Raw genomic sequence first — 27,825 nt, 5'->3', positions numbered from 1 at the left:
TCATTGCTAAACGATCAGACTTAGCGAGATTTCGTGAAGGCTTTGGTTCTTGAAGGGTTAGTAAATCTTAACCATATTTCTTCTCTAATCTTTTTCTTAGCATGTTGTAAATTTATTTTAGAATGCATACTTAGAGTTATGTATTTTTATGATTCTGTAAAATTTTAAATTGGGATTGATCTTCACTTTCGCATTGGACCTCACAATCCTTCACTTTTATTGTTCCTAATCAAGATGCCATCAAATTCACATAAGCCAGAATGAATTAAATTTGCAGGTTCCCTAAGTCCAGATGTATGTAGAGTCTTAGTTATTTTAGCCTGCCTACAATACTCATATTTATCGATATCATTCATGGATAACTTAGGTATCATTTCCAACCTAATCATGTTACTAATTAATATTTTATTAACATGACAGAGTCTAGCATGCTATACATTTAAGGAACATAACATATAAACAGAAAATTTGATTTTATTTATGTCTATGTTTAATTTGAACATTCTCTCAGTTGCATAACCATTCCCTACGAATACATTATTCTTAGTAAGGGTATATAAATCTGACCCGATTGTTTGAGTAAATCCGACCTTGTTGAGGAAATAGCCTGAGACCAAGTTCTTTCATATCTCCAAAGTGTGCAGGACATCCTTCAAGATCAGAGTCTTGCTGGATATAAACTTTAGCTCTATCTCGCTGGTTCCAACAATTTTCGTTGAGTGATGATCCCTTAACAAAATATTTTATCCATATTTTTAGTATAAATTTTAAAGAGACTAAGGTCGTGATAGATATGGAAGTAATGCCAGTGTCTATCCACCACCCCTCAGAACCACCGATCACATTTACTTTTGTGATCATGGCAACTAAAAATTCTTCTATCAAGTTCGCCTAACCAACAGAACGACGCTTGTTCCTACAGCTCCTAGCCATATGTCTAGGTTTATTACAGTTAAAGAAAAGAAGCTGTACCGTTTCTCTTGAGGGGGGTTTCTGCTTCTTCTGGTTGTTCTGGTTGCTGGAACCACGGTTCTGACCTTTCCTCTTAGTTCCTTTAGAATTTTAGTCAGACTTTATCATGATAGAGGTGGATCTCTAAGGAACAATGTTCACCTCCTTCTTCTAGTCCTGCTTCTGGGCTTCCTCCTCAATTCTCAGTCAGGTGATAAGGCTCTTCAAGGAAACTCCTTGGTCTTATGCCTCAAGGTGTTCTTAAAATCCTTCCATAAAGGGGTAGTTTGTCAATAATAATGACAATTTTGGAATTATTTGTCTAGGGGCATACCTTCAATTATTATTTTATGGGCTATCTTCTGCAGTTCATGGGACTGGGCCTTCACAGATTTGTCATCCGTCATCTTAAACTTTAGGTAACGATTGACGACATACTTTTTGGATATGGCCTTTTCGGTATCGTACTTCATTTGTAGAGTGTCCCAAACTTTCTTTGTTGTCTTCATTATGTCGTAGTAATCATACAAATCATTAGTCAAACCATGTAATATGAAAATTTTACAGAAAATATTTTTCTTCTTTATCATTAACTTCTTTTATTTGTTGATTAGTCGCATCTTCTTTCCGGATGGTTGGCTTCTCCGTGGTACAAACGTCGACAACCTTCTTCACTATAAGGAAAAACAACATCTTCTGTTTCCACCGTTTAAAGTTTGCTCCTTCGAACTGGAACGGACGGTTGAGGTTGGAGGTCATGATGTCATTCTGATTAGAAAGAGCCACGACAAAATGAGCAGATGAAATCGTCTTAAAACTATTGGAACTGGCTACCCTCCGACGGACATATTTGTAGCAGCAAATAGTCATGACCGACAGTCATCAGAAAGATGGAACTTGCAAAGCAGAACTCTTTATAGGTTGAATCACAGATCTCGCTCTCTTTAAGACGTTTCGTAGCTCTGTCCAAATGTGCAAGCAGTTCTACAGAATTGTCACACCATCCCCAAGATAAAACAACCCAAAATATAAAACTGTCTCGATCGGAAATGCAATGTACCCAACTAAAAAACACACACCTTTCAAGACTAAGATGCTAAAAAAACCAAAATGTAAAGTGAAGGAATCAAGAGAGATTGTGAGAAAATAAGTTGTGTTTGAATGCCAAAAAGGCTTTCATCTTTTATAGACCTTGAGGGCCAATAGAAGACGACACAAAGAATGCTTTACCAATGAACATGCAGTTGCGCAAAATGCATGAGGCCACTGAACGTGCAGTTGCACATCAAACGCGTGGAGGACTTGACCAACGCCCTCTACTCGTGACACGTGGAGTGTTGAATGAGGAATTAAATAAAATATACAAATAATAATAATAATACATTTTTAATAAAAAAAAAAATAATCACATTCGTCCATCCGGTGGCGCACGTATGGGATGTTCATCTTGCCCACATTTGTGGGTCTCTTCACTCCCTTTAAATTATGGATAACCGAGGCCCAAACCCATAGTCCAAGGTAGGAGTATAAGAAGGAGACTCCTCTTTCAAAATTAAGCAATGTGAGATTCTTTTAAAAACTTGATTTTTCACCAACATATATAAAATTTAAAGATGCCCTAAATAACAAAAATCAAAATATAGGAACTAAAACTATATTTAAAAATTTCTATGAAAAAACTGTATTTAAAAAATTCAAAAAAGAAGGAAAGAAAAGATAAGAAAAGAATAAGAATAAGAAAAAGAAAAGGCACGTGTAGTCAAGTGGTGGAAGGGAAGGGTACTTCCGTCAATTTGCTTCAATTGGGCGCCGTCTTGTCGTTCATGACTCGTGAGTCGTGATCTTATGCCGACACGACGTCCCCATTACCCATTTCCAATAAATATTCTCTCTCTCTCTTTCTTGTTTTTTAATGGAATTTTCAATAAATATTCTTTATTTAGTTTCAATTCCATCCAAAGTTCGAAATATTGATATCAATAAAAATATCGAAGTTTCGATTTTATGAAAACATCGAAGAAATTTTTGATATTGATGAAAAATTCAGAAAAAAATATGTAAATTAGAAATGGATGGAAATTGTTATAACTAGTTAATGAAACTTTGGTTTTGACTTAATTAGACTATAATTGACTATTTTTAATCACAATTTCTATAAAGTCAGACATCATTTAGATGTCTATTATAAATATTTGTGTAAATGTTATGCGAGAGCAAAAAATTAAAAAAATAAAAAATAATTACACACATAATATTAAGTTTAAAAATATTTTGAAATCAAATAATTTGAAACATATAAAAGTTTTGAATTATTAAATAAAAAAAAACTCACATCAATTCAATTTACGGTAAAACGATTTGAAAATTTAATTAAAAATTTGAATAAGATTAAAAATACATATATGCTATTTTTGTGGTTTTTTCAAATACAATTTCTTTAGAAAGCAAAGTTTTGCGTAAAAAAAAAGCTAAAATTTGAGAAAAATTGGAAATTAAAAAAATAACATATAAAAAATGATATTCGCATGTGAAATTATAGAATTACGTGTAACCAAATCATAACATTGAAAAACTTGAACTCAACTAACGTAATAAATTTTTTGAAGTGTCAAAATTTCTTGAAATTGGTCGAAATGGAGGGAATCGAAATATTATTGAAAATTTGAGAAACGGTCGAAATTGAGAAAAAATAAAATTTCCCCAACCAAAATTTCGAGGCCATCGATTTCGATTGACATTTTAAACTATAATTCCATCTTTAATATTTAATATATAAAATCTCAATTCTCAACTCATTAAAATAAATATATAGGATAGAGTCTCAAATAGTTATATAATTCGAATTTCTTAAATTGTGTTTGGTTGTGATATTAGACGAGCTTTTTATTGCAATATATTAATTTATAATTTTCTGTATCATATTTAATAAAATAACCTTAGATTTCATAATTATTTTTATTTTCAGTTTCAAACTTAGTATAAACTGGAAATTTATTCTTTTGAAATTTGACTACCAAAATTATTTCGAGAATTTTATTTCTGGGTTTTCCAATTTGGTTTAGATATTAAAAGTTAATTCTAAAATGTAACATAAAACAAAGAAATGATGAGTAAAGGACCATATCTAAGAAAAGAAATGCCTAAAAATAAAAATTGTTGTAAAGGAAACATCCATATTACCAAAAATTAATATGCGCACTTCAAAAAAAGTTGAGGCTTGATTTAGAAAGTTTAACTCAACTCAATACCAACCCATTAATCCCACCAATTCAAAACTATCCATAAATCAAACAACTTCATCTCATTAACTTAACTATAATCACATGTATTCAGTTTCTTAACGTATGCACGTATATAATATGTATATAAATAAAGAAGAATTTTCCAACAATCCGAATATTAGATCTCAAGTTGATGATGATATCCAACTTAAAACCCGATAGGTACAAGAGAGATTATCGAGTCGTTATATTATCAACAGTAAGAATATGCTGTCATTTCTACTTCTCATCAAATTCCTCAACTCAATCTCATGTCACATAACAGTAGTTTAAGTTCAGTCTCACTCATCAATCAACATTCCAACAAAATGCTGTCACAATCAGGATCAACTGCTACATTAGAAGCTCCAACTATACTTTACGTCGTTCGATTTGACAGAAAAAGTATCAGTTCAATTATCCAAATAATGAAGAGATTAGAATAGAAGCTTTTGGAATTAATGGACAAAAATTGGAAAGAAAAAGGAATCAAAAAGCTTATTTTAGACTTGGATATTAAAGGCAATGAGAAAAAAAATTGAAGATTTATTCAATCATTCATAAGCTTAGAGCCACTAAAAGATGGCAGACAATGGCAGACATCATCCCACTTTACAAAAGTTGATACATTAAGGAGAAGGCATCAAAGAGAAAATTACTTACTAAAGCCTCAAAGTGAGATCAGGTGATGATGATGCTGCTTCTGTTCTTGGTGGAGGCATTGTTTTCCCAAACTCTGGATTTGAATTTTGAACTGTGGTTTTCAAAGGACCTAAGTTGTTATCAACTTTAGCAGCCACCTGCCTGAAACTTCCTGGCCAAAACATCCCCACATCGTCATCGTAGTCCTCGATGAATGTTGGGAATCCAAAAGAGCTCTGCTCAAACTTTGCTCCGACACTCCTACCAGGATAAGGCCTCTGATCTGAAGCTAGAACTGTTTGGTGTAGAGCACCATGAGCTTCAATGCCAAGGGATCTAAGAGCTGAGCCATGAAGTGGCAGAGAAGCCAAGCTACCGTATCTGTCGAAGAACATTCCCATCCGAGTTACACGTTTAGCCATTGTCCTTTCTCTTTTGTGTGCATTTTGATGCCCACCAAGTGCCTGTGAGCTAAAGAACTTGCGTCGACAGTAATTGCAAGAAAAAACTCTTGGCATTGTTGAAGGTGATGATTTGTTACTTGTTTCCCCATGAATCTCGCCATCGCCCTTTGAATCAATATCATTGGAGTTAAACTGAAGTGTCAAGTCAAGTGAAATGGGGATTGTGTTGGCAACGACTACTTTACTCGAGCTTGGTGGACAGGAAGATGTGGTAGTGGCAGTGTTGGAGTGATCGGGATTTTCTTCTTGACTGCTGCTGGGCTCTGAATCTTTTGCAGCTTCAAGGTTTAAGTTTAAAGCTTCCATATTTGGATGAATAGTGGTGAAAGTAAAGAACCAGAGGCTTCCAAAACAAATAATCACTCTTTTTCCTTCTGTGTTCAGAATCGCAAAATGCAAAAACAATTATATAAGTTAATGATGCTACCAGTTATCAGGCTCTTGACCTGCATTGCATAATAATGGGAAGGAAAATGCAAAGAAATGCCAATGCTATTCATATCTTCCATATTTGAGCAACTTATTTGTTTAGATCTTATATGATATTGAAACATTTATTAAATTACCAATAGGTCCAATGGCTTAAGTTGATCAGATAGGATATATTTAAAAGATAGTTTCATATTACCTCCCTATACTTAGTGGGTCAATTTTTATGTTTGTAATTGTGATTGAACCCTAACCCTCTAACTTGATTAAGAGGTAAAATTAATTAACACGTCCTCAAAACTAAAGAACCTTGCCTATGAACCAATCAATAAACCAAACAAGATTTAACTAACAAAACACTCAAAACCAGAGCACCTAAATACTGAACACCCCCACCAAAACATAAAAAGACATTTGTAAGTTGTACCTTACCAGAAAATCGAGTAAAAGTGCATGAGGTCAACAACAAAATATCCAGACCCAATAAAAAGTATCTAACACAACCACAAGATAAATATACACAAAAAGGGTCTTGTCTAGTCACAAGAACACCAGTAGATAGTCTAAATCTTAAAAGAAGAAAAAGAAAAAAGAAACCTTAACTAAATGAGAATATAAATTTCATCATGTAACCAAGTTCAAGGCTAAATTTGATGAAGTTTAAAATTCAATGTCTGAGTTAAGTATAGGGATAAAAAAGGACATGTATTTTTCTCAAATTAAATCATTTGATACATCCAACATTTCTCTCATATGTCAAACTTGGAAACAATTGGAATTAAGAGGCTCAATATATGAACTACTCAAAAGAAATGGGGAGGAAGCTTTAAAGCCATGTTAAATCACCCCTTAACCTAAAAGGGTTTAAACTAATGGGCTATAACATATAATACAGAGAAGTTTTATTATGATTTTTTTCATTTTTATTTGAGAAAGAAATCAAATACTCGATCTGCCTTTTGCTATGGATCCATGTAAAAGTCACAAGTCTCAACACTTCTGCAGTGTTTTTACTATAAATACCTTTGAATTTGAACTAATAAAGAACAAGAAATAGGTATAGAGCCAGAAATGAACTCTACCAGTCTTTGATTCAGGGATTAAGTTCCAATAACTTGAGATCAAGAAGCCAAACTTAGGATTGGTAATATGAATTGTTAATCCCAAACTACACATTTACAAATCTCTGCATAAACCTAGATTTATAGAAACTTCTTTTTTATACTCTAAACTAACACACCAACCATAAACTCGCACACTAAAAACAGCTCACAGAACTGCACAAGGCCACAACAAAAGGTACCATGGAAGCAGAGCAAAACACACAATCACTAACCTCAGCAGTCCCAGTAATGCAAAGGGAAAAAAGTTAAAAACCCAGAAACAATTCTAAGTAACAAACAAAAAAAAAACCAAGGGATTAATCATTACCCAGAAAAGAAGTGATTTCATCTCATCATCATAAACAAAACACCTCAAAAGAAAGCAGAGCAGAATCAAAGAAGTGGGGCAACATTGAAATCAGGCAAAAACAGAAGAAAACACTAGAAGGGGGTTGAAATTTAGAGGTGACATACATATGGGGTTGAAGAATCTGAAGTGCCCTTGAGGGCTAATCTGTGCGTTGAAGGATATGGCAGCAACAGTGAGAAGCAGAGGGTAGAAGCGAGAAGGGCCAGAGAGGAGGGAGGTGGAGGTGGGTTTCCATAGCCTTTACTGGTTATGGAGTGGGTAAGATTCGACAGAGGAAATAAATGGAGAGAGAGAGAGAAGAGAGAAAGAGGGGTTGTGGTGGGATGGAAGATATGGAGTAAAGTTGCAGAATCAGAATGGAAAACCCATTATTTTAGTTGAAATTTGGACTCTTCCATTATTCAAATTGAAAGTATGAAAACCCAATAATCTCAATTGAAAGAAGAAACAGAGAAAAAGAGAGGGGGAAGTTGTTTTGAATCTTTTGATATAACTATAAATTCCATGGCGGAAGAAGATCAAATGCCATATCTTTTTTGCCTAGAAACGCTTATTCTCTTACACGGTCTCCCACTAATAATGAAAGAGAGAGAGAGAGACCTAAAAGGGGAAAAAGAAGTATCTTTCGAATGTCTAATCTTTACAAATCATGGAGCTCCACATATGTGAGTAGTTAAGCTCATGGTAGTATGGTATTGTCAAAATTATTCCAGAAAATCGTCACAATGTAAGTATTATGAATTTTGTTCGAATGTCTTAAATTTGGAATGTGGAACTTCGAACAATCAAGTATGAGAGTCTCACTAAACCATGTTAAATATGTGTTGATCTCTTTTGCTTTATGTTTTCCTTTATCTTTGATTGTCAATTCTTAATAAATTTATATTTTTTGGAGGGTGTTTGGTTTACCAACTTCATAAATTAGTGTTAAACAACCCAACATCGATAGTAAAATACTATTCAAAGTTTGCATTATTCTTTCTCTTTTTTCCTATTTTGCACATTTGTAAAAAAATTTCATCTTGCAATTACGTACTCCAAACACAAATTTCCTAGCTCAAATATATTAACTCTAACTCTATAATTCAACCAAGTATCCCAAACATTCCTTTAATTTTCTGAGTTTACATTGAATTGTTATTAGAAGATAACAACTAAATGGCTCAATTTTTTCTTTTTCGTTTCTTTTTCTTTTCTTTTTTTTTTTAAGTGTGTTTGAAAATTTAGAAAGTAGTAACAGTAATTTGATGCCATCTATTTTTATTTTTAGAATATAAAAAATAAAATGATTTTTTTTTAAAATGTAAAATTCTTGGAACATAGTTATAGTAGATATTTTTTGTCTTTTTTTTTTTATTGATAAAGATACAAACATGTTAAAGACGATAGATTAGAGCATTTTGAATAAATTACATTTTTAGTCTTTGAAGTTTAAAAAGTTTGTGATGACATTTCCCATCGTTTTAGAAGTTAGTCGGTAGGCAATATCAAGGTCAAGGAGTAGGGAAAAGGAAGGGATGAATGAGTGAAAAGAGGAAAAAATAAATTTGGGGTGGAAAATTGAAATTTGAATCTTCAATTTCAAAGAAAAATATAGGTATCTTAATCATTGGATTATGCTCAAATTATCGTGTGGATTTGAACATTTGATGGTGAAAAAACATTATTAAAAGAGAGAAATTATTAAACTAAAACCTTATGATGCTGATTTTACTAAAATATCATGGCCCAAAAATTATGGAATTACTATTTTAAGTTGAACTTAAAACTTGGTATCCATACAAAATAACAATAATAATAATAAATAAAACTTGAAAAATCTTCAAATGATACTTTACTTTTGAAAATAATTGAAAAGGGTTTTTGATTAGGGTACAGGAGGTCATGAATACATATAACAACTTGAATGAGTTAATGCATCATAAATAATCCAATCACATAATCTAGTTGTCATGGAAAAACATATGGACAAACAATTCATACAACTTTAATTTCTCAACCTCTTTGAATTAAAACAGTGTATCACCAGTCTTATCAGATATACTATCGAAGAACAAATTATAAACAGTGTGGTTTCAACTTCCTTCAATAATTTAAAACAAAAAGGTGGAGCACCCACAAATGGAAAATGATCCAAAAGAGAGCACATGATATCTCACACAAAGCACAAACAAATGACATTGTGTATATCTTTTAAAAAAAATTTGGTTGGGAGTTTTGGGCATTTGGTGTTTGAGAGGGACAGACATGTATATCATTAGTCATCTTCACAACAAATGTAGACAGACAAGCTTTAGAACTAAAGACAAAGGACTAGTGAAACCCCTTCAAAGATCAGCCACAAGCTTCTTTTTAATTCCAATTCACCCCACTATACCTTTTTTTTTTATTTCTATACATCCAAACAACATCAAATCATGTCTTGTCATCAAATAGAACCACCATGTTCTAATATATTAAACACACACTACCTAGCTTTTCTTTGGGGGATTTTTTTTTCCCTTTTAATAACATAAAGAAATATTTGCTTTTTAGAAAGCAAATATTTTATTTTGTAAAGTATTGATGAAAATAAGAGCAAAGTTTGCTTTATAAATTAGTGCTTGATTTGTAGGTCTAATTCAATTTTATCATATTAATTAAACCTCCCACTTCAATAAGTGAATGCAGATTAATGTAGTCACATACACATGCTTGTATTCTAGTTTAACCTCTTTATTAATTTTGCTTATCTTAACAAAAATTTCTAGCTTTGCCACTCTTTTTGGGTAATCCATATATAGTTTTAAATTAAGTCTCTAATTTAATGAACCACCTTATTATGGGTATCCCGAATAAAAGCTTTATTACATATAGATATACCGTAGCTAACCATTTAATTAAAAACATATATAAAACAAATTTTTTACATAAGCTTACATAAGCTTAAATAAGAGAAAGATCATAAGAATATAAGTGAGGGCTGTTGGGAAAAATGTGCTGCCACTATTGCAGGAATAAACAAAATAATAATTGATAAATTAAAAGAAGGAAACACAAGAATTTAAGCGAAAAACTCTAAATTTGGAGAAAATTTTTAACCCATCAAAAAGAAATCTACTATTTGAACATTGTTACTATCACACCGAATTCTCTCCAAGATCCTAATTATAATCACATATAATTTACATGGAAAGCTTAAAGTGTTTTTAATTGAGACAATTTGAAACCAAAGTTATAGGCTTTTTTTAAAGTGTTTAGAGCTTATCATTTCCTTGAACTTTTTCGATTTGGGACAATTACTCTTCTAATTTTATGGCCAAAATCTAACAAATTTCATGACAAGACATTTGAAGAATTTACAGACTGTATTCATCGATAATCATACTTCTCAGCTCATAGAATTAAAATTCACTCCATCATAAAAAATCAATAAATCATTTGGAATAAGTACAACTACCTACAATCGTAATTCCTTTTTCGATACATGTGATAGTTTATGGTGCAACAAGAATAATTATATACAATGATATACGATCTTTTTGTGTAAAAAGATTATTGACATTTTATGTTAAAACTAAATAATATCATATCATTATGGAGATATGCAAAAATGAAGTGGATACTCTTAACAAATTGACCATAGTTTTATCTACTGTTTTCATCTACTTTTTCAAAAAGAAAAAAAATAATTTATATATTGTCAGATTGAAAATATTCAAATTTTCTGTCGATGCTCATAGGCCCCATACTGATATAATTGAAAAGATTAAGAATGCTATATTAGCTAGCTATGCTGCATGGTATAATGATGAACAAATTGTGATATAGATTTTCTGAAAAGTTCAAATAATTATATTACTTTTTTTCTTTAAAAAAAAAATCAATAATACACGAATGCCAAGCATAATAATAAACAAATAAACATAATTCAACTAATTGTTGAATTAAAACAGTTACTTTTTTCTTTTTAAATAATAAGTTCAGCTAAAAGTTGGAGACCCAGCTTGAATTTGTAATGTTGTATTAAAAAGATAAAATAAATGAGCGTTTTTTTTCAATTAAAATCATATGACATGGCTAATTTGGATGTTTTTTAATTAAAAAAATCCATATATTATGGATTTTTACACACTAATATTTAACTTTTAAATTTAATTTTCATCCAATGCCATCAAAATTGGATGATTCAAATTATTTTAAAATAATAAAAAAAAGATAAAATTAATTTTAATCATTTTAAAATCACTCACAAAGATGTCCTAAGTATCTTTTTAAAAGTGATCTGTTATTAAATTAATTTTATATATTTTACCAACTACCTGAATGCATCATAAAAAAATAACTACTCTTCTTTTTACTTGTAGGTTCATAATTTATTTATACCCTATTGACATTTTTTTTCTTTTACAAATTTCAAAGTTATAATAGACGAAGACATATTGAACTAATTGAATGATGCTCATTTTACTTTGTTACATGAGCCAGATCAAACCAACAAATTTATTGAAACACACTCAACCACTTGGGATCTTATGATTTTTTTTAAATGATTTGATAGTCGTAATGTTCACATATCTATATATAATTGTAGATGTCCAAATATATAACTGATTAAAATTATGTTCACATGTTTGTATTGGATTTTATGACAAGTTAGTTAGAAATAGTGAACAATGAAATCCAATATCAAAAAATAAAAATGGATTTAATATATGTAGATTAATTTGAAATCCAATATCAAAAAATAAAAATAGATTTAATATATGTAGATTAATTTCATAATCGAAACAGCAAATTGGATGATGTTTCAATTATAAATTTTAATTTCATAAGTTAAATTCGTAATTTTTTGCAATTTGATTAGTTATGGTTGAATTTGTCAAGTAACTACACATTTGAGTTATATTGACATATGCTTCGATTATTATTTTGATTTTATTTTATTTTATATTTTGGAGAGTTACTAAAGTTGCTAGACTTAGGCCCCATTTGTTAATCATTTTGTTTTTAGTTTTTTATTTTGAAAATTAAACCTATTTCGTCAACATTTCTTACTATCGATTTAAACCTTAAGCTAATAACTCTATCAATTAAACCTTGAAATTTAGAGGTTGGTATCAATTTAATCCCTCCATTATGTTTTATTTAGATAAATATCGTGTGAGACTTGTAATTTTATTTATTAAATCTCTAAATTTACATAAATGAATTTATTTAGATTCTCAATTAAGATTTATTTGAAAATTTTCCATTCAAATTCTTATCGTCAATTTTGTTAAATTGAAATTTGTAGAAGTTTGCACGTGTATAATAATTTATGCATTATTAATTTGTAGACTACTATATGTGTCTATCATGACATAGATAGACATAGATAGTAATCTATCACGATTTATCGCAAATAGACTGTGATATTTTGCTATTATTTGTAAATATTTTCAACAGTTTTGTTATTTAAAATAAATTTCCATTAGTTAAATTTAATTAATTAGCTTTAAAGATGGAAAAAGAAAAACTTGGAGAAAGGGGTTATCTCCATATAAATACATCTTTATGACCCATTTAGAAGAGACCACCTTTCTGTTGGGATTGGTGTCCTAAATCTCTCTTGTATTCTCGTATGTTGTAAACTTGGTATAAACAAATTGTTATCATTAAAATAATTGTTATTGTATGAGCATACACTCAATCCAATAAACAAAATCCTAGGTTATTTTATGTAATTTAAACATGTATGTAGAGGTGGATCATATTTAAATGATAACCTAAATGGTCAGTAGTAGATGGATAAGGCTGGGTACCTTATCCTGGTGACACTATGGATATGACCCACTTTATAGTTATTACAACGTGTTGTAAAGTACTACAAATGATCTGATCCTGATCATTCATATAGAGATGTGTGAGTGAGGGTATCCTATATAAAGAGTTTGTATAAGATCGGACCATGAAATGAATAGTCTCATTATAACACCGTCAATAGTAGAAACTTCCATTTTACCAGGATATCCATAGGTGACATGACCTGAATTCTGAGTGAGTTATGAACTCCGACCTATGAAGGCAGTCTTTTGATTTGTATGGGTGAAAGTAGTCAGTTTGCCGACTCAATATGCTTACCATTTTAAGGATTCGTTTGATTAGGAAGTTGGGAACATAGTTACACAAAATAGAATTTACTCATTCCCTAATGTCGGGATAAGTAGATACATTGCTCCCTTGAGGGCTAATTCTGGGGCTTGAACAATGTAGCGCCACACCCTCTCTTGACCCAAGAGGGGTTGGTCATAGTTGGACTATGACTTATTGTTCATTAGAGAGATCAGTGGTATTTAAAGAGTAGATATAACTACAGGGGAAAAACGATGATTTTGGCCTAATTATACTTACGAGCAATTTGTGAAGGGTTATCGCATTGTTGACTGGTTATATCCAATGGACACAAAAATATATATGTAGTGCGAAGAGTGCAGCTGTCAATCTTTAGTGAAGTGATTACAGTTAATAAATGTTGGATAATTTAATTAAAGGAGTTTAATCAATTATTTAAGTATCGTTGGAGCTTCAATCTACATGTCCATAAGGTCCCATCTGTAGCTCAATTGGGATTATTGAGAATCAATTTGGATTAATTTGAATTGTTCAAATTAATGGAAGGAATTAATCATATATGATATAATGAAATTTAAATTAATTATATATATGATATAATTAATATAATGTATTTGATACATTATAATATTAGTTTATTTGAGAGAAAATAAATATTTGAATATGATTCAAATATTAATTATGTGAATTAGATTCATATAATTAAACTTAATATAAATTTGATTTATATTAAATACTATATATTATTGAGAAAAATCAAACTATAGATTATATTGTATTTGATACAAAATGAAAACTATAAATTATGTGTTATATTTGATATTACATATAGTTATATATATATAATTAAATTAAATTTTAAACTAAAGGAAGGACGTTACAACTTTTTTCCCCTTAATTCTCTCAACAAAAAGATCGTGAGAGTGGGGGTCGATGGAGTGGAGTTGTCTTCCTCATCCAAATTCACAAATGGTTTGTGATTCTCATATGGATAATCCCCATCAATTTTTTCTCTCATCTTTAGATTCTCCCTCTCCCAAAATCAATAGAAAAACCCACAACTCTCTTTGTAAGTATAAATCCAAACCCTTAATCCCTTTCTCTTTTGAATTCGATAGTATATTATAAAATCTGTGGCTGTGCATAATATTCTTCTGAATTCTAATTCACTGTGAAAATAAAAATTGGAACACGATCCATGCTTGTGCATCGGACCTCACAATCCTTCACTTTCTGCCCCTTGGAATCCAAGAGAATAACAAGGTAACTCTTGCGGTAGTGTCCTTGATCCTTGATCCTTGAAGAGTTGTTTGTAAGAAAAGCGAGAGAAATTCGTGAAGATTGGGATTCGACAAATGTGAGATCCTTTTTCCCTTATCTTCCTCTTGCTATAGCATGCTTAATATTGATGTTGATCCTCTGTTTAGTGTAAATTGTTTACTATTTTTCTGTTTCATAAAACTAATTTTGAAATTGCATCGCGATCCAATGTTTCCGCGGGAATTCGATTCCCTTCAATTGGTATTAGAGACCATTTTCGATTTTTAAAAACAAAATCAGAATAGTAGGTGGGTTTGCATTATGTTTTTTAATGTTGGTTTTGTAATGTTTGGTGTTTAATGTGCATTCACACAATGGGCACGTTCCAAGATCTCCTGCAACGAGAACCTAAGACATGGTTGATTGATAGTATGAATCCCAAACCCGCATTCGCACCTTTAATAAAGTTTATAGAACTCATGCTATAAATTTTGGCACTTAGCTTTTCATTTTAATGCAATTAAAATGTAAGGGCTCGTTATTTTTTGGACAATTAAATTTTGCTATTGAGTCTGTAAGTTCGTTTCAATCGAGGAGCAAGAGTAGCCTAAGAGATTGGTGAAAAACGAAGGTTTTCGATGCAAGTTCGAAACAAAAACACTGCAAAAGGATGTTTCTAGATTGCAGCGTCGCGACGTTGCAAGGTGAGGCGAGGCGGCCACTAATCTTTAGGACGTTACCCTCCCGTGTGACGATGCTCCCAACTTCACAGGCACACCCAAGGAGTCCAACGATCGTGAGTTTGAGTCCCTTCTCTGGTTTTTGCAGCAAATTTCCCTTGTTTTTGTAATTTCATTTATTTTTAATTAATTAGATTAATATGAATTAGTTATATTAATCTAATTAATTTTAGGGTGTCAAAATTTGGTCCAATATTTGCTATTTAATTAAATTATGAATTAGATGTATGATTTGAATTAAATTTTTTGAATGTTGCATAAAGTATGCCATCTAGTTTAAAATCTCACCTTAGGATAAACATATTTCATGCATTTTTTTAATATAAATGTGATATTATTTGATTGTATGGTTAATTAAGCATGCTCATGTATTTTTAATATAAGAGTTACATTATAAATGCATGTCTAATGAAGTGTCATTAGTTTAATATAAGTGTTATATTATTAATAAAAGACATGTCCATGCAACATTTATATAAGTGTTATATAGTATGATAACATGCAAATTATTTTCATAAGTAATAACATAAGTGTTATATTGTTTAATGAAAATATATGTATGTTTATTTTCATGGATGATAATTATAAGTGTTATTTTTATTAGATGAAAAGAAACATTGCATTGAGCATGATATTACTTAGATAAATATAATTGTTATATTTGATCAATGTCACTAGATGTAAATTATAGATTTTATTTTCATTATTTTATAATGGTTATAAGTATAATGGATTAGATTAAAATTTATAACAAGAGTTGCACGCTAACATAGGTCCAAGTTTTTTTTAAATGATTTAAAATTAATTCACTTAGACTTATGTTAAGAGCGTTTCTAGTGAGATTAGATATAGGTTACTTTTTAATTCATTTTAATAGGATTAAAATGAATTTCATAAAGATTAAATTTATAAAATAATTACCTATAAGAGATCTTTGTTTGAGGAACGTTCTGTCTAGGCTAAGGTATTTAAGTTGGTGGAAACGGAATGCCCTTACTTGGGAACCAACCTGGAAGGTGAATTAGGCCAATATTTTATAAGCATGCAATGAATGCTTAAGGTTTATTAAAGTATTTAATAAACAAGAATCATTATTGTTAAACCATCCAATGTAATGGTTACATTGGGCAAAGTTAACAATCATTTAGATAAACTAATTAGTTGAATTTACCCAAGTAAGAAACCCTAGTTTTTAAAATACTCAGTGGGAGAAAAAAAGATACATACGATATGTTAATTTTTTCATTCACATTCTAAATATTCACACCGTGAGACTCATGCTTGGCCTTGAGGCACCTTACACCTCGCTCCAGATTACCCTCTTAACCTGGATGGAGTGATGACTGCAGCAGTTACCAACCCTTTTGCTGACACTTACTGCCTATCTAACCTGTTAAATTTGCTCAAACCCTGAATACGTACATTTCATCAATATACTGAACTAATTAACTCAGAACTTAACACATTTACATTACAGGGTTTCATAACACTGTTTTTACATGAATATTACAACTTAGTGAGCCCCATCTAGAATACTAGTCCCTATATGACATACATATGTGTATTAACTAATACAGGTCTTCAATTAAGTTTCCTTCAACCTGACTCTTTGAGTGGTAGAGCAGCAACAGAGAAGTCTTTTGGGAACTGACCGTTACCTGAAAGGAAAACATTTGAAAACATGAGCTAGAAGCCCAGTGAGTGACTAACATTTGAAGCATAACTTTCATACATCAATTTGATATTAAAACTAAAAGCTTTAATTGAAAACATAAACTTGGCAACTATTATTCATGTCATCATTAACATTACATAGTACTATTTCATGCTTTGTTGGACTATGCCTTAGTCTATTAGTCTAGAGTGACCCTTTTGTTCACTCTTTATCATTACATTACTACTTAACTGGGACGGAATCCTTTTGTTTACTTCTTAAAAACATAATTTGCATCCTTAGTTGAGAGAGAGAACCTTTACTCAATTCCTCAATGTCAATCCATAGTTAGTGTGGAGTGATCTCAACATTACCAATAACAACTTTTCTTACATTTGTGTGATTTTAGTTTAAGTACCGTCATATCTTAGGTACTACTGCGCAGATACCTTCTTCGTATCCTTCAGTATCGAGCTGCTCGGATACCTTCTCTGAGTCCTTTAGTATCGAGCAATTCAAATCTAATATTAAGCTTCAGTACCGTCTCATCTAGTTTTTCAGTACTGAGCTATTCAAATCTAAGACTGAGCTACCTTCTCATTTAGTCCTTCAATACTGAGCTACTCATACTAAACTTGTATATTCTTATCTCTTAATGACTTAGTTGCCCAAAAGTATTCTATACTAACGCATTCTCATGTTCATTGAAAAGCATAACATAAACCTAAAATTAATGTGAGATGCGTTGCTTGGTAACTATTTGAGAATAGTTGTAATAAATAGCTTTTAGTAAACATGCATTGCTAGATATTCATAAGTATTAGCAATTTAATTAAAACATGTAAAGCATTTAGAGTCACTCACAGCTCATCGGGGTTCTTAACGATTTACATGCCTCTCTTGGCTCCTCTTGGCCACTTCTAGCGAGATTTGCCCCTTTCCAGTGAGATTTGCCACTTCCCAGCGAAATTCAGCGCAAAACCAGCGAGATTTTCATCCTTAGCGAGATCCACCTCTTCCTTATCTCGCTCTCGCTCTCGCTCATTTTCTTATCTCGCTCTCGCTCTTGCTCATCTTCTTATCTCGCTCACTATGGTGAGCTGCTTGCTTATTCTTCCCAAGCAACTGTCTGTTTACGCGCCAGTCCTCTATTTCAAATTCAAAAATTCATAACTCAAAATCTAGAACTTTTTTTAAGAAACTTTCTTCTACAAACATGTTTAGAATTAAGTTAACTTTCTTATCTTAAATTCTCAGCTCCAAATTCCTTGTAATTTAGCTTGAAGCTTCCAATTTTCACTCCGGGCTCTGATTAATCCGATAATCTGTCCCTTCTGCAAATTCTTCAATTTTTGTTCTTCTCCCCGTGAGATCTTTCTCCAGAAAAACAATCTCAAAATCTAGGTTCTCCCATCTTTCAAATGGCACCAATCTCACTTAATTTTCTCAAGTCATTTAATCGAGCTTCTAAAGTTCCTCTTCCTTTTATACTTTCTACCGCCTCCCATGTTCAACGGTCAAACCGCCACCTCATTCAACACTTAGTGCTTCTGGCCAATTCCAATTAATGAGTTTCTTCAATTAATTTTTTTCCCTTCCCTTCCTTCGTAACCCTCGTTAGGCTTTTGCCTCATAACATAAATTTAGTGTGCATCGAGTTTCAACGCCTTGTGCACATCACATACTCTATCGTCTAGTGTCCAACGCTTATCATCTAGCACTTTTCGTGCAGCTTATCATCTAGCGCTGATGCCGATCGTGCAGTGCCAATGCCCCATCGCTTAACAATATCATCCAACGTATAGCGCTATTGTTTAGCGTGACCCTTCGTATCGTCTAGCATCGCACTTTACCGCATGATCGCCTACCGCATCGCTTAGCTCCGCACATTTGCTGCATGATCGCCTACCTCATCGCGTAGCGCCACTCATCTGCTAGACGATCTCTTACCTCATCGTGTAACGCCACTCATCTGCTAGATGATCGACTACCACATCGTGTAGCGCCATTCATCTACTAGACGATCGTCTACCTCATCGTGTAGCGTCATTCATCTGCTAGACGATCGCCTACCTCATCGTGTAGCGCCACTCATCTGCTAGATGATCGTCCAGCACGCGCATCTTCAATGCCCAACACCTATGCTCGCACACACTTGAGGCTGTTGCACGTTTTGCTACATATAACTTTTCTCTTCGCCACACTTTGGCTTTCTTTAACGCCCAAATAACCTCGCAAGCCCCTTGGCTACCGCAAGCCTTATCAATGCATCATGCTTTTCAACTCATGTGTTCATCCTTAGTACCAACGCATAGTTCACCCTTATCTTCAACACTTAGCCTCTATAAGCCTTGGTTGCTACACACACAACCTCATGCGTCTACACTTCTTCATCGACACATACCTACACTTGGCTTCCATACTTAGCCAACTTTCATTTGTTATATTATCTAAAACTCACCGACTAAGTATTTCCAACACTTAGAATTTTCTTCCTCCATCTTTCTACTTTATTTCACTTCTTCCATAGTTTTACTTAACACGCTTGTTACTCACTTATGTAGGAAAAATGGAGTACAGGGTTTACATTCTGGGAGTGTCCCACCTCTGGATGGTGTTTGCATGGGTCAATATCAAGGTGAATTGAGAGAGTGTTTATAATAAATGGGAGAGGGATGTGTGTCAACATGTTATGCAATCTTCTTCATTCGTTTGCATCTTGAGACCTTATTGCATGACCTCGAGGTGCCCTGGGAGCATCTCCTTTTGATGTAAAGGGATCGAATTCTGAGTGAAAGCGTGTTAATGCCTTGCATTTCGATTTTTTGGTAATATGAAATAAAATCAGAAAAGAACAACCAAAATAGAGGATAATCATATTTATACATTCAACATGCCTTTTAGTAAGAAGAAAAGGGAAAAAGAACATTTTCTTACCTTTGTAGATTCCTTTATCTTCACGAAAATCCCAAGCTTTTCCTCCGCAACGTATCTTCAACGAACAATGAACATCACCGTAAGAGAGACCTCAATATTCTCTTGGAGTCCAAGGGTAGAAGAGTGTTGAGAGAATTTTTGGGATAATTTGGAGGCTAAGTGTCTACAAAAATGAATTCCTCTTTTTTAATTTGGGCAAAAGAAACAATTTATATGGATAAGGATTTTACCCCTTCTAACCCTTCTCCAAGTATTTCCATATTTTTCTTTAGGGTTCAGTTAATCAAATAATATTTATTTGATTAATTAGCAAACATAATAAATAACTAGATATATTAAATATAATTTAATGTATATAGTTAATTAATTAAATAAACATCATATGTGAAGGGATCGAATCCCAAGCAAAAGCATGTGGTTGTCTTGTAATTTTGTTTTCGATTTTATATAAACAATATGTAGTATAAAAATAATAACATAATAGATGAACAATCAAGATTAGCATGCATTGAAAGAAGAAAAGACGGAAGAGCTAAATCTTACCTTTGTAGATTCCCAAATTCATCATGATTTCTTCGGCATTTTCTTCAGAAACGTCTCTTCAATGATCAAGGGACACCACCGTAAGTGAAACCTTATTATTCTTTAGGATCCCAAGAATTGGATGTGTGGTCTCCAAGACCTAGAAAAGGAAGAAGAAGTAGAGAAAATAAGAGGGATTTTGAGAGAAGTAGTAGGAGACTAGGATTCAGAATTCCCTTCAACTATGTTACAAATATGGGCCATGAAAACCTATTTATAGAAAGGAAGGGTGACCCCTTCTTCTTTCTTATTCCTACTCTAGTTCTAATTTAATTAAATAAAATTTAATTAATTAATTAGTCCAATAATTAAATAACCATATATATTAAATCCAATTTAATATATATAACTAATTAATAAATAAATAAACATCACATGTTTATTTATCTCTACTTCTCGAGAATTAATCAATTAAACGACTATACTAAATCATATTTAATATAGAATTAATCACCATATAATTATCACATATTTATATGTATACATCTTTCTAATAATTGAATCTTATTCAAATATTTCTCTCTCTTAATTATAGATCACGTCTATGATTAACCATATTATACTAATCTCATTAATATGAAATTGATTTGAACAATTTAAGTCATTCCTCTTATATATCCTTTAGTGAGCTAAATAAGAGACCTTATGGACCTACATATTAGAGGTTCCAATGATATAAGATTAATTGATAAAACTATGTAATTTAATTAATCAATTTTCATTAACTACTAGTCATTCTACTAAAGACCGATAGTTGTACTCTTCGCACTATAGATTTATTTCTGTATCCATGGATATAACAAATCAATAGTGAGTCAACCCTTCACAAATTTCTCATAATTATAGCTGGAGATGAGCTAAATTATTCTCCAATTGAGAAGATGTGTCTCCTTTTCGTTCTTTACAATAGATAAGTTGAGATATATATGCAAGCCTTCACTGTACACTTGTTCGCAAAGGCTAACCCTATCAAGTATATCCTATTTAGGCAATCATCTCAGGATGCTTGCTAAATGCAAAATTATCCTTCAACAATACGATATTGTGTATATACCCTAGAAGGCAGTTAAAGGTCAAGCATTGGCAAATTTCTTGACTAATCATCTGATCCTATCAAATTTGGAAAATATATGAAGACTTTTCTAATGAAGAAATATTTTATGTCGAAAGGAGAGAGCCTTGGACTATGTACTTTGATGGTGCAACACAAAAAGGTGGAGCCAGCGTCGACATTGTAAGCACATGTTTCCGTATAACTTCACACTCAGTGAGTTGTGTTCAAATTGTTGAGATGTATGCCCTAAAGCCTCGTAGTTATATGTTAATTGAATCAATGGTTGATTAGTTTTATGTAACTTATGTAATAATCCATTAAACTAAGACCCAAGGTTATATGATGTAACTTAAACACGTATATGGAAACATACAGGTGGATCATGTTTAAGTGATAACCTAAATGGTCTGTAGTATATGGATAAGGTTGACTGCCTTATCTTGGTAACACTACTGATACGACCCATTTTGTAAACATTACAATTGTTATAAAGTGTTACAAATGATCTGATCCTGATCATTCATGTGGAGACATATGAGCGGGGTATTCTATACAAAGTGTTTATATAAGACCGGACCACGAAATATTGAGTCTCTCTTCATAACACTGTTACTAAAAGAGCCAACTTTTCACCAGGATGACCATAGGTGACTTGACCTTAATCTTGAGTGAGTTGTAAACTTCTATCTATGAGGGTAGTTCTTTGATCTGGATGGGTAATAGATGTCAGTTTCACCGACTCAGTATGCCTATCATTTTGGGGATTTGTCTAATTAGGGGACTGGGAACACCGCTACATAAGAAGGAATTCACTCATTCCCTAATGTTAGGGTAAGAAGATAAATTGCTCCCTTCAGGACTGATTCCGGGGCTTGAACAATGAGATGCCTCACACTCTCCTGACCCGAGAGAGGTTAAGTCATAGTTGGACTATGACTAATTATTCATTAGAGGAATCAATGGTATTTAAGGAGTTACATGTAACTATAGGGGTAAATAATTTGACTCACTTGTATTTACGAGCAATTAATGAAGAGTCAACGCATTGTTGATTGATTATATGAACATAGAAATATATTTGTAGTGCGAAGAGTGCAGCTGTCAGTCTTTAGTGGAGCGACTAACAATTAATGAATGTTGATTAATTTTATTTAAAAATTAAATCAATTAGTCTCATATCATTTGGAGCTTCAATCTACAGGTTCATAAGGTCCTCCCATCGGCTTAATAAGGACTAATGAGAATTAAAGTAATTTTGGTTTAATTTGAATTGTTCAAATTGTTTAAAGTGAATGAATTGTATAAGATACAATTAAATAATATATATAGATTATATATATAATTTGATAAGAGAAATAAATATGCACATTATGATTCAAATATTAGTTATATGAATATGATTCATATAAAAACTATACGCTAAAATTTAATGTGAATATGTTTCGTATTAAATTTATATAGTTTTATGAGAGAAATAAAAAATTTAATATGATTAAATATTAATTGTATGAATATGATTCATATAAAAACTATATATCAAAATTAATGTGAATATGATTCATAGGTAATTTATATAGTTTGATGAGAAAGATTGTTATTTGAATGTGATTCAATTATTATTATATAAATGTGATTCATATAAAAACTATAAGTTAAAATTAATATGAATATGATTCATATTGATACCTTAGATTATTTGAGAGATAAATAAACTATAGTTTATGCTATATGTGATATAAGATTAACTTATATGTTATATATTATATGTGATATAACATATAATTTAAATATATATATTAAAATAGTTAATATATATATACATATATATTAAATTCAAATTCAATTATTTGAGAGAATTTGAATTTAGTTCTTTAAAAAAAAATTAATTAAATAAGTTACAACCTCCCTCTTCTCTTAATCTCTCCCATTCTCATGTAACAAAAGGTGGTGGAAAGAAAAAGTGTTTTGGCTCTCTCTCTGATTTTCCTTCTCTCTAGGTTATGCAGAAGAGTTATGACAAAAAATTCTCTCAATTTTTCTTCTTCCCTCTTGTCAAAATTGAGTACAAGGCCACACCTCTACGTGATTCTTGTCCTTGAAAATAACAAGGAAGATCTCGTGGTGGTGTCCCCTTCATCTCGTATGGTGTGTTCGTGGTACCGAGTTTGGGAAATCAAGCAGAGATTGGGCAAGTTTGTATGGAGAGAAAACGCGGAGATATTGATCCTCAAGGGTATGTATTGTTTAATCCTTTTTCTCCATTTCCACAATAGTAGCATGCTTGATTTAATAATGTTTATCAACTGTTTCTATCACTCTGAATTTTGTATGTTATGTAAAAAAAAATTAGAGACTAATGCATTCAATTACTACCGCTTTGAAGAATTCCAATCCCTTCACAAATAACGTTGTTAAATACCAAGCATTCATCATTGGGTTACAGATGGCTTTAGAAATTGGGATAACATATATAGAAGTATACGAGATTCGAAGTTAATTATAAATTAACTCTCACGCCAATGTGGTGCAAAACGTGAGGATTTGAAGCCTTACTTCCTTTATGCTAGGAGATTTATGGATAAGTTCGAAGGTGTAATGTTGGAACATATACCGAGATTAGAAAATAAGAGAGCAGATGCACTATAAACATCTCTCTTTGTCAAAAATGGATTATTCCGCCAACTGAAGGTCAAAATGAAGAGACCGATATGATATTTATTTACGTGATTGAAGAAGAAGACTAACATCAACCTATTATAGATTATCTCGAACACGGAAAGCTTTCTACTAATATTTGACATAGAGTTGAGATACGAAGAAGAGCTCCTCGATTTATCTACTACAATGATACACTTTATTGATGTTCATGTGAAGGTTTCTTTCTCTGATGCCTCGGGAAAGAAGAATTAACAAAAACCTTAGAAGAAGGACATTTAGGCATCTGTGGCGCTCATCAGTCTGGACCAAAGCTCCAACATCAATTAAAAAGAACGGGTTACTATTGGCCCATAATGATCCACGATTCAATGCAGTATGCAAAGTGTTGTGAATCTTGTCAGTTCCATGAAAATTTCATACATCAACCACCAGAGCCTCTTCATCCAACAGTAGCTTTATGGCTTTTTGAAGCTTAGGGACTCAACCTGGTTGGACCCATAACACCTATGTCATCAGTGGGCACTCTTATATCCTTGCAGAGACTGATTATTTTTCAAGATGAACCAAAGTTATGCCATTAAAAGAAGCCGAAAAGGAAAATATTGTAAACTTTGTCTGAACACACATCATTTACCAATATGGCATTCCTCATTGTATCGTGACAGATAATGAAAGACAATTTGTGAATACTTTAATGGATAAGTTGCGTGAGAAGTTTAACTTCAAATAGTATAAGTCTTTTATGTAGAATGCTGCAGCAAACAAAATGGTAGAGACATTTAACAAAATTCAGTGTAATCTACTCAAGAAGATAGTCTCCAAGACAAAAAGGGATTGGCAAGAAAGAATCAATGAAGCATTATGCGCTTATCGAACCACTTATCGTACTTCTACCGAAGTTACACCATAATCTCTTGTTTATAGAGTGGAAGCTGTTCTCCCATTGGAGAGAGAGATTCCATCACTAAGGATGGAAGTCCAAGAAGGGCTGACTATTGAAGACAGTGCCAAGTTATGCCTTCAAAAGAAGACCTATTATCACAAGACATATAGAGAATAAGTTCACATCTAAATAGGACGGGCCATATGTTGTTGAAGAGGTTTACACGAATGGAGCATAAAAGATCATCAATCGAGATGGATTAAGAGTTTCCCAGTCAATGAAAAATTTCTTAAAAGATTATAAGTGCTGCTCATAGCCTGTATGAGCTTAAAAGGTGAACGGCCCAAAAAATAATTGTATTGAACTACATTATGACTTAATTCCATTATCATAAAGGGTACATAGGAAACTTAAAATAAAATTTAAGTGCACGGACAAAAAGAGGGGGGAGAGTGTTAAAGTCAAAGTTCCACTTGAAGTCTTTTAACTCTTCGTGTGCAGTCTCCATGTTTTTATGAACTATAGCTAAAGCTTCAATTGAAGTCTTTTAACTCTTCGTGTGCAGTCTCCATGTTTTTATGAACTATAGCTAAAGCTTCAATAACCGCATCAATTATAGTAAGGGTGCTCTCAAGAGTATTGATTTCTTTCTGGATTTTGGCAACTAAGTTCTTTTCCGTCTATTGCCTCCTTTTTCTCACAAGAAAAACTGACAACTTCCTAAACTTAGCATTTAGACTTTGAAGTTTGATTTCTAGTTACTTCTTTTCCAAGGATAATTGGGCAACTTGCTTATCTTTCTCATAGTTGGCTTATCAAAGTTAAGGCTTCTGTCATACAAGATGTCTTCACAGCGAATCAATGGTCCTTGTCAGCTGAAGACAATTATGTGAAATATGAAGATTGCACCAAGTTGAAATTATATATCCTTTTAAGATAACTATTTACAAATTCATGAAGAGGAGCCAAATTGCTCTTATGAATCTTGAAAATGCCGAAAAATGTCGTTGCTATTTCTGATTCAAGACTTGGTATGTGCTCAAAAGGAATACGCACAATCTTGTCTTGAATATGCTTCCACATAGATAAGGCTTCCTTCTGATAGAAGTTTGAAATTTGGCTCAGAAATCTTAAAGGGACCAAGAGGGACACGATTTTCTCTATTTAAAGTACTTTAAAACTCTTCAGGCGAATGGTCTAAAGCTTCAACACTCTCGAAGCCTACTTTCTGTTTACCACGTCAAATTTCTTCAAAAATGTTAAGGGGTCGTAAGGGTTGTCTAGTTGTTTCAACTAGCGGCGATTTACAAGTAACAACCTTTTCGATGGATAAATCCAAAGCATAAGCTCCCATTAAAGATTTGCTCCACAAGTTCCTACAGGTGACTACAAAAGAAGAAAAGAGAAAATAAATAAATTATGAGGCACTTGAAACTCTTTCAAAAAAATCATCATTAGGCTTCTTCAATGATGGTCACTATTACTATGACTCTCTTTTTTATGAACATCTTTCTGGAGGGTGGGAGCTGATTTTTCAATTTAGCAAAAATAGTGCTATTTAAGTAGTGTATGTTATCCTCAAAATAACTCCCATGTTTTATCAACCACCAATTCCTGTAACCCGATGTAATGTGGTTGCATGGCTCGATGTAATGTGGTTGCATGGCTCCAATGTGCGGGTTAGTAAAAACACTTGAGACAATGATCTATGTCTAATGTAAACTTTTATGGATTGGTTCTCGTGCTTCATATTCTCTAAAATAAATTTAGAAAAATTGGCCATCTTTGGACCTCGGATATCCATTGGGGTATGATGATCCAGACCACTCCTCCCTAGGGTGGAGGGGTCAGCAAATGATGATCCGATCCACACCTACACCTCTCTAGGGTGGAAGGGTCAGCAAATGATGATCCGATCATCCATACAAAAGTTATTTGTTAAAGCCTATGGGAGATAATAAAAAAAAAAAAAAAAAGAAATGACAAATCCAATTCTTTTGTTAAAAAGTAGTTGTAAAAGAATTTAATAAAGAAAAATATAAAACAAAAAAGGAAAAAAAAAACCAATATAGGGGTAAAAAAGAGGAAATAAAGAAAATACAACTAGAAGAACAACGTTAAAAATGAGGGGGAGAAAGTAAAGTAACAATACTAAAAAGAAGGCTAAAAAAACATGGGAAAAGCTAATTAAAATTGGAATTGGAATTTAAAAAAATAAAATAAAATAAAATAAAAAAATAAAAAAATAAAATCTAATCTACTGCCACCTCCTTTTCTTTTTCTTCATCCTTCACCGCCGCCCTCTCCTCAATTTCTCTCTCTCTTTTATCACTCTCTGCACCCTCCCTCTTACTTAATCTCAACGGCAGAGAGGGAGGAACGTCGCCACCTTCCTTGGCAGACGATGATGGCATGTTGGTGGCCAGCGGCCAGAAGAAAAAAAACGACAAAACGCTGAGCATCCACCACCATCCGCGACAGACAACGCCGCTCATGGCTGATAACGACGACAATTGAGGCTAAAAAAGGACGTTAATTGGTGTCCGTCGACGGCGGAGGCTCGATTGACGGCGGTGGGGTTTTGATTCCCGATAGCTAAAAAAATCAGAAGCTAAGAAGCAGAAGGAAAGATAACAAAAAAATGGTACAAGAATGTTCGGATGTTAAACAATTTGGTTGCATGGCTAGTAGTAGCAACTCTAGAAGATCTTTGGGAAGGCGCAAACCGGAGGAGCGGGTTCTTAA

General features: G+C 32.5%; 1 protein-coding gene across 2 annotated transcripts; it reads right to left on the bottom strand.

Annotated features, from left to right (window-relative positions):
• Positions 1-4,727: 4,727 nt before the first annotated feature.
• LOC120067750 (zinc finger protein 4-like) lies at positions 4,728-7,849 on the bottom strand. 2 transcript variants are annotated; one of them, XM_039019312.1, is made up of 2 exons: positions 7,324-7,849; positions 4,728-5,691 (listed from the first exon to the last, which is right to left on the bottom strand). In XM_039019312.1, the coding sequence occupies exon 2, from the start codon at positions 5,621-5,623 to the stop codon at positions 4,874-4,876; it is 750 nt and encodes a 249-aa protein (XP_038875240.1). In that variant the 5' UTR covers positions 5,624-5,691; positions 7,324-7,849; the 3' UTR covers positions 4,728-4,873. The 2 variants fall into 2 exon arrangements, with proteins under 2 accessions (XP_038875240.1, XP_038875241.1); XM_039019313.1 differs by lacking the exon at positions 7,324-7,849 and adding an exon at positions 7,178-7,307.
• Between the last annotated feature and the right edge of the window lie 19,976 nt (positions 7,850-27,825).

The sequence above is a fragment of the Benincasa hispida genome, chromosome 12 (genome assembly GCF_009727055.1).
Source record: "Benincasa hispida cultivar B227 chromosome 12, ASM972705v1, whole genome shotgun sequence".
Lineage (NCBI taxonomy): Eukaryota > Viridiplantae > Streptophyta > Magnoliopsida > Cucurbitales > Cucurbitaceae > Benincasa > Benincasa hispida.
Note: the sequence above shows the minus strand (reverse complement) of the source record. Positions and strands in the feature narration are given on the sequence as shown.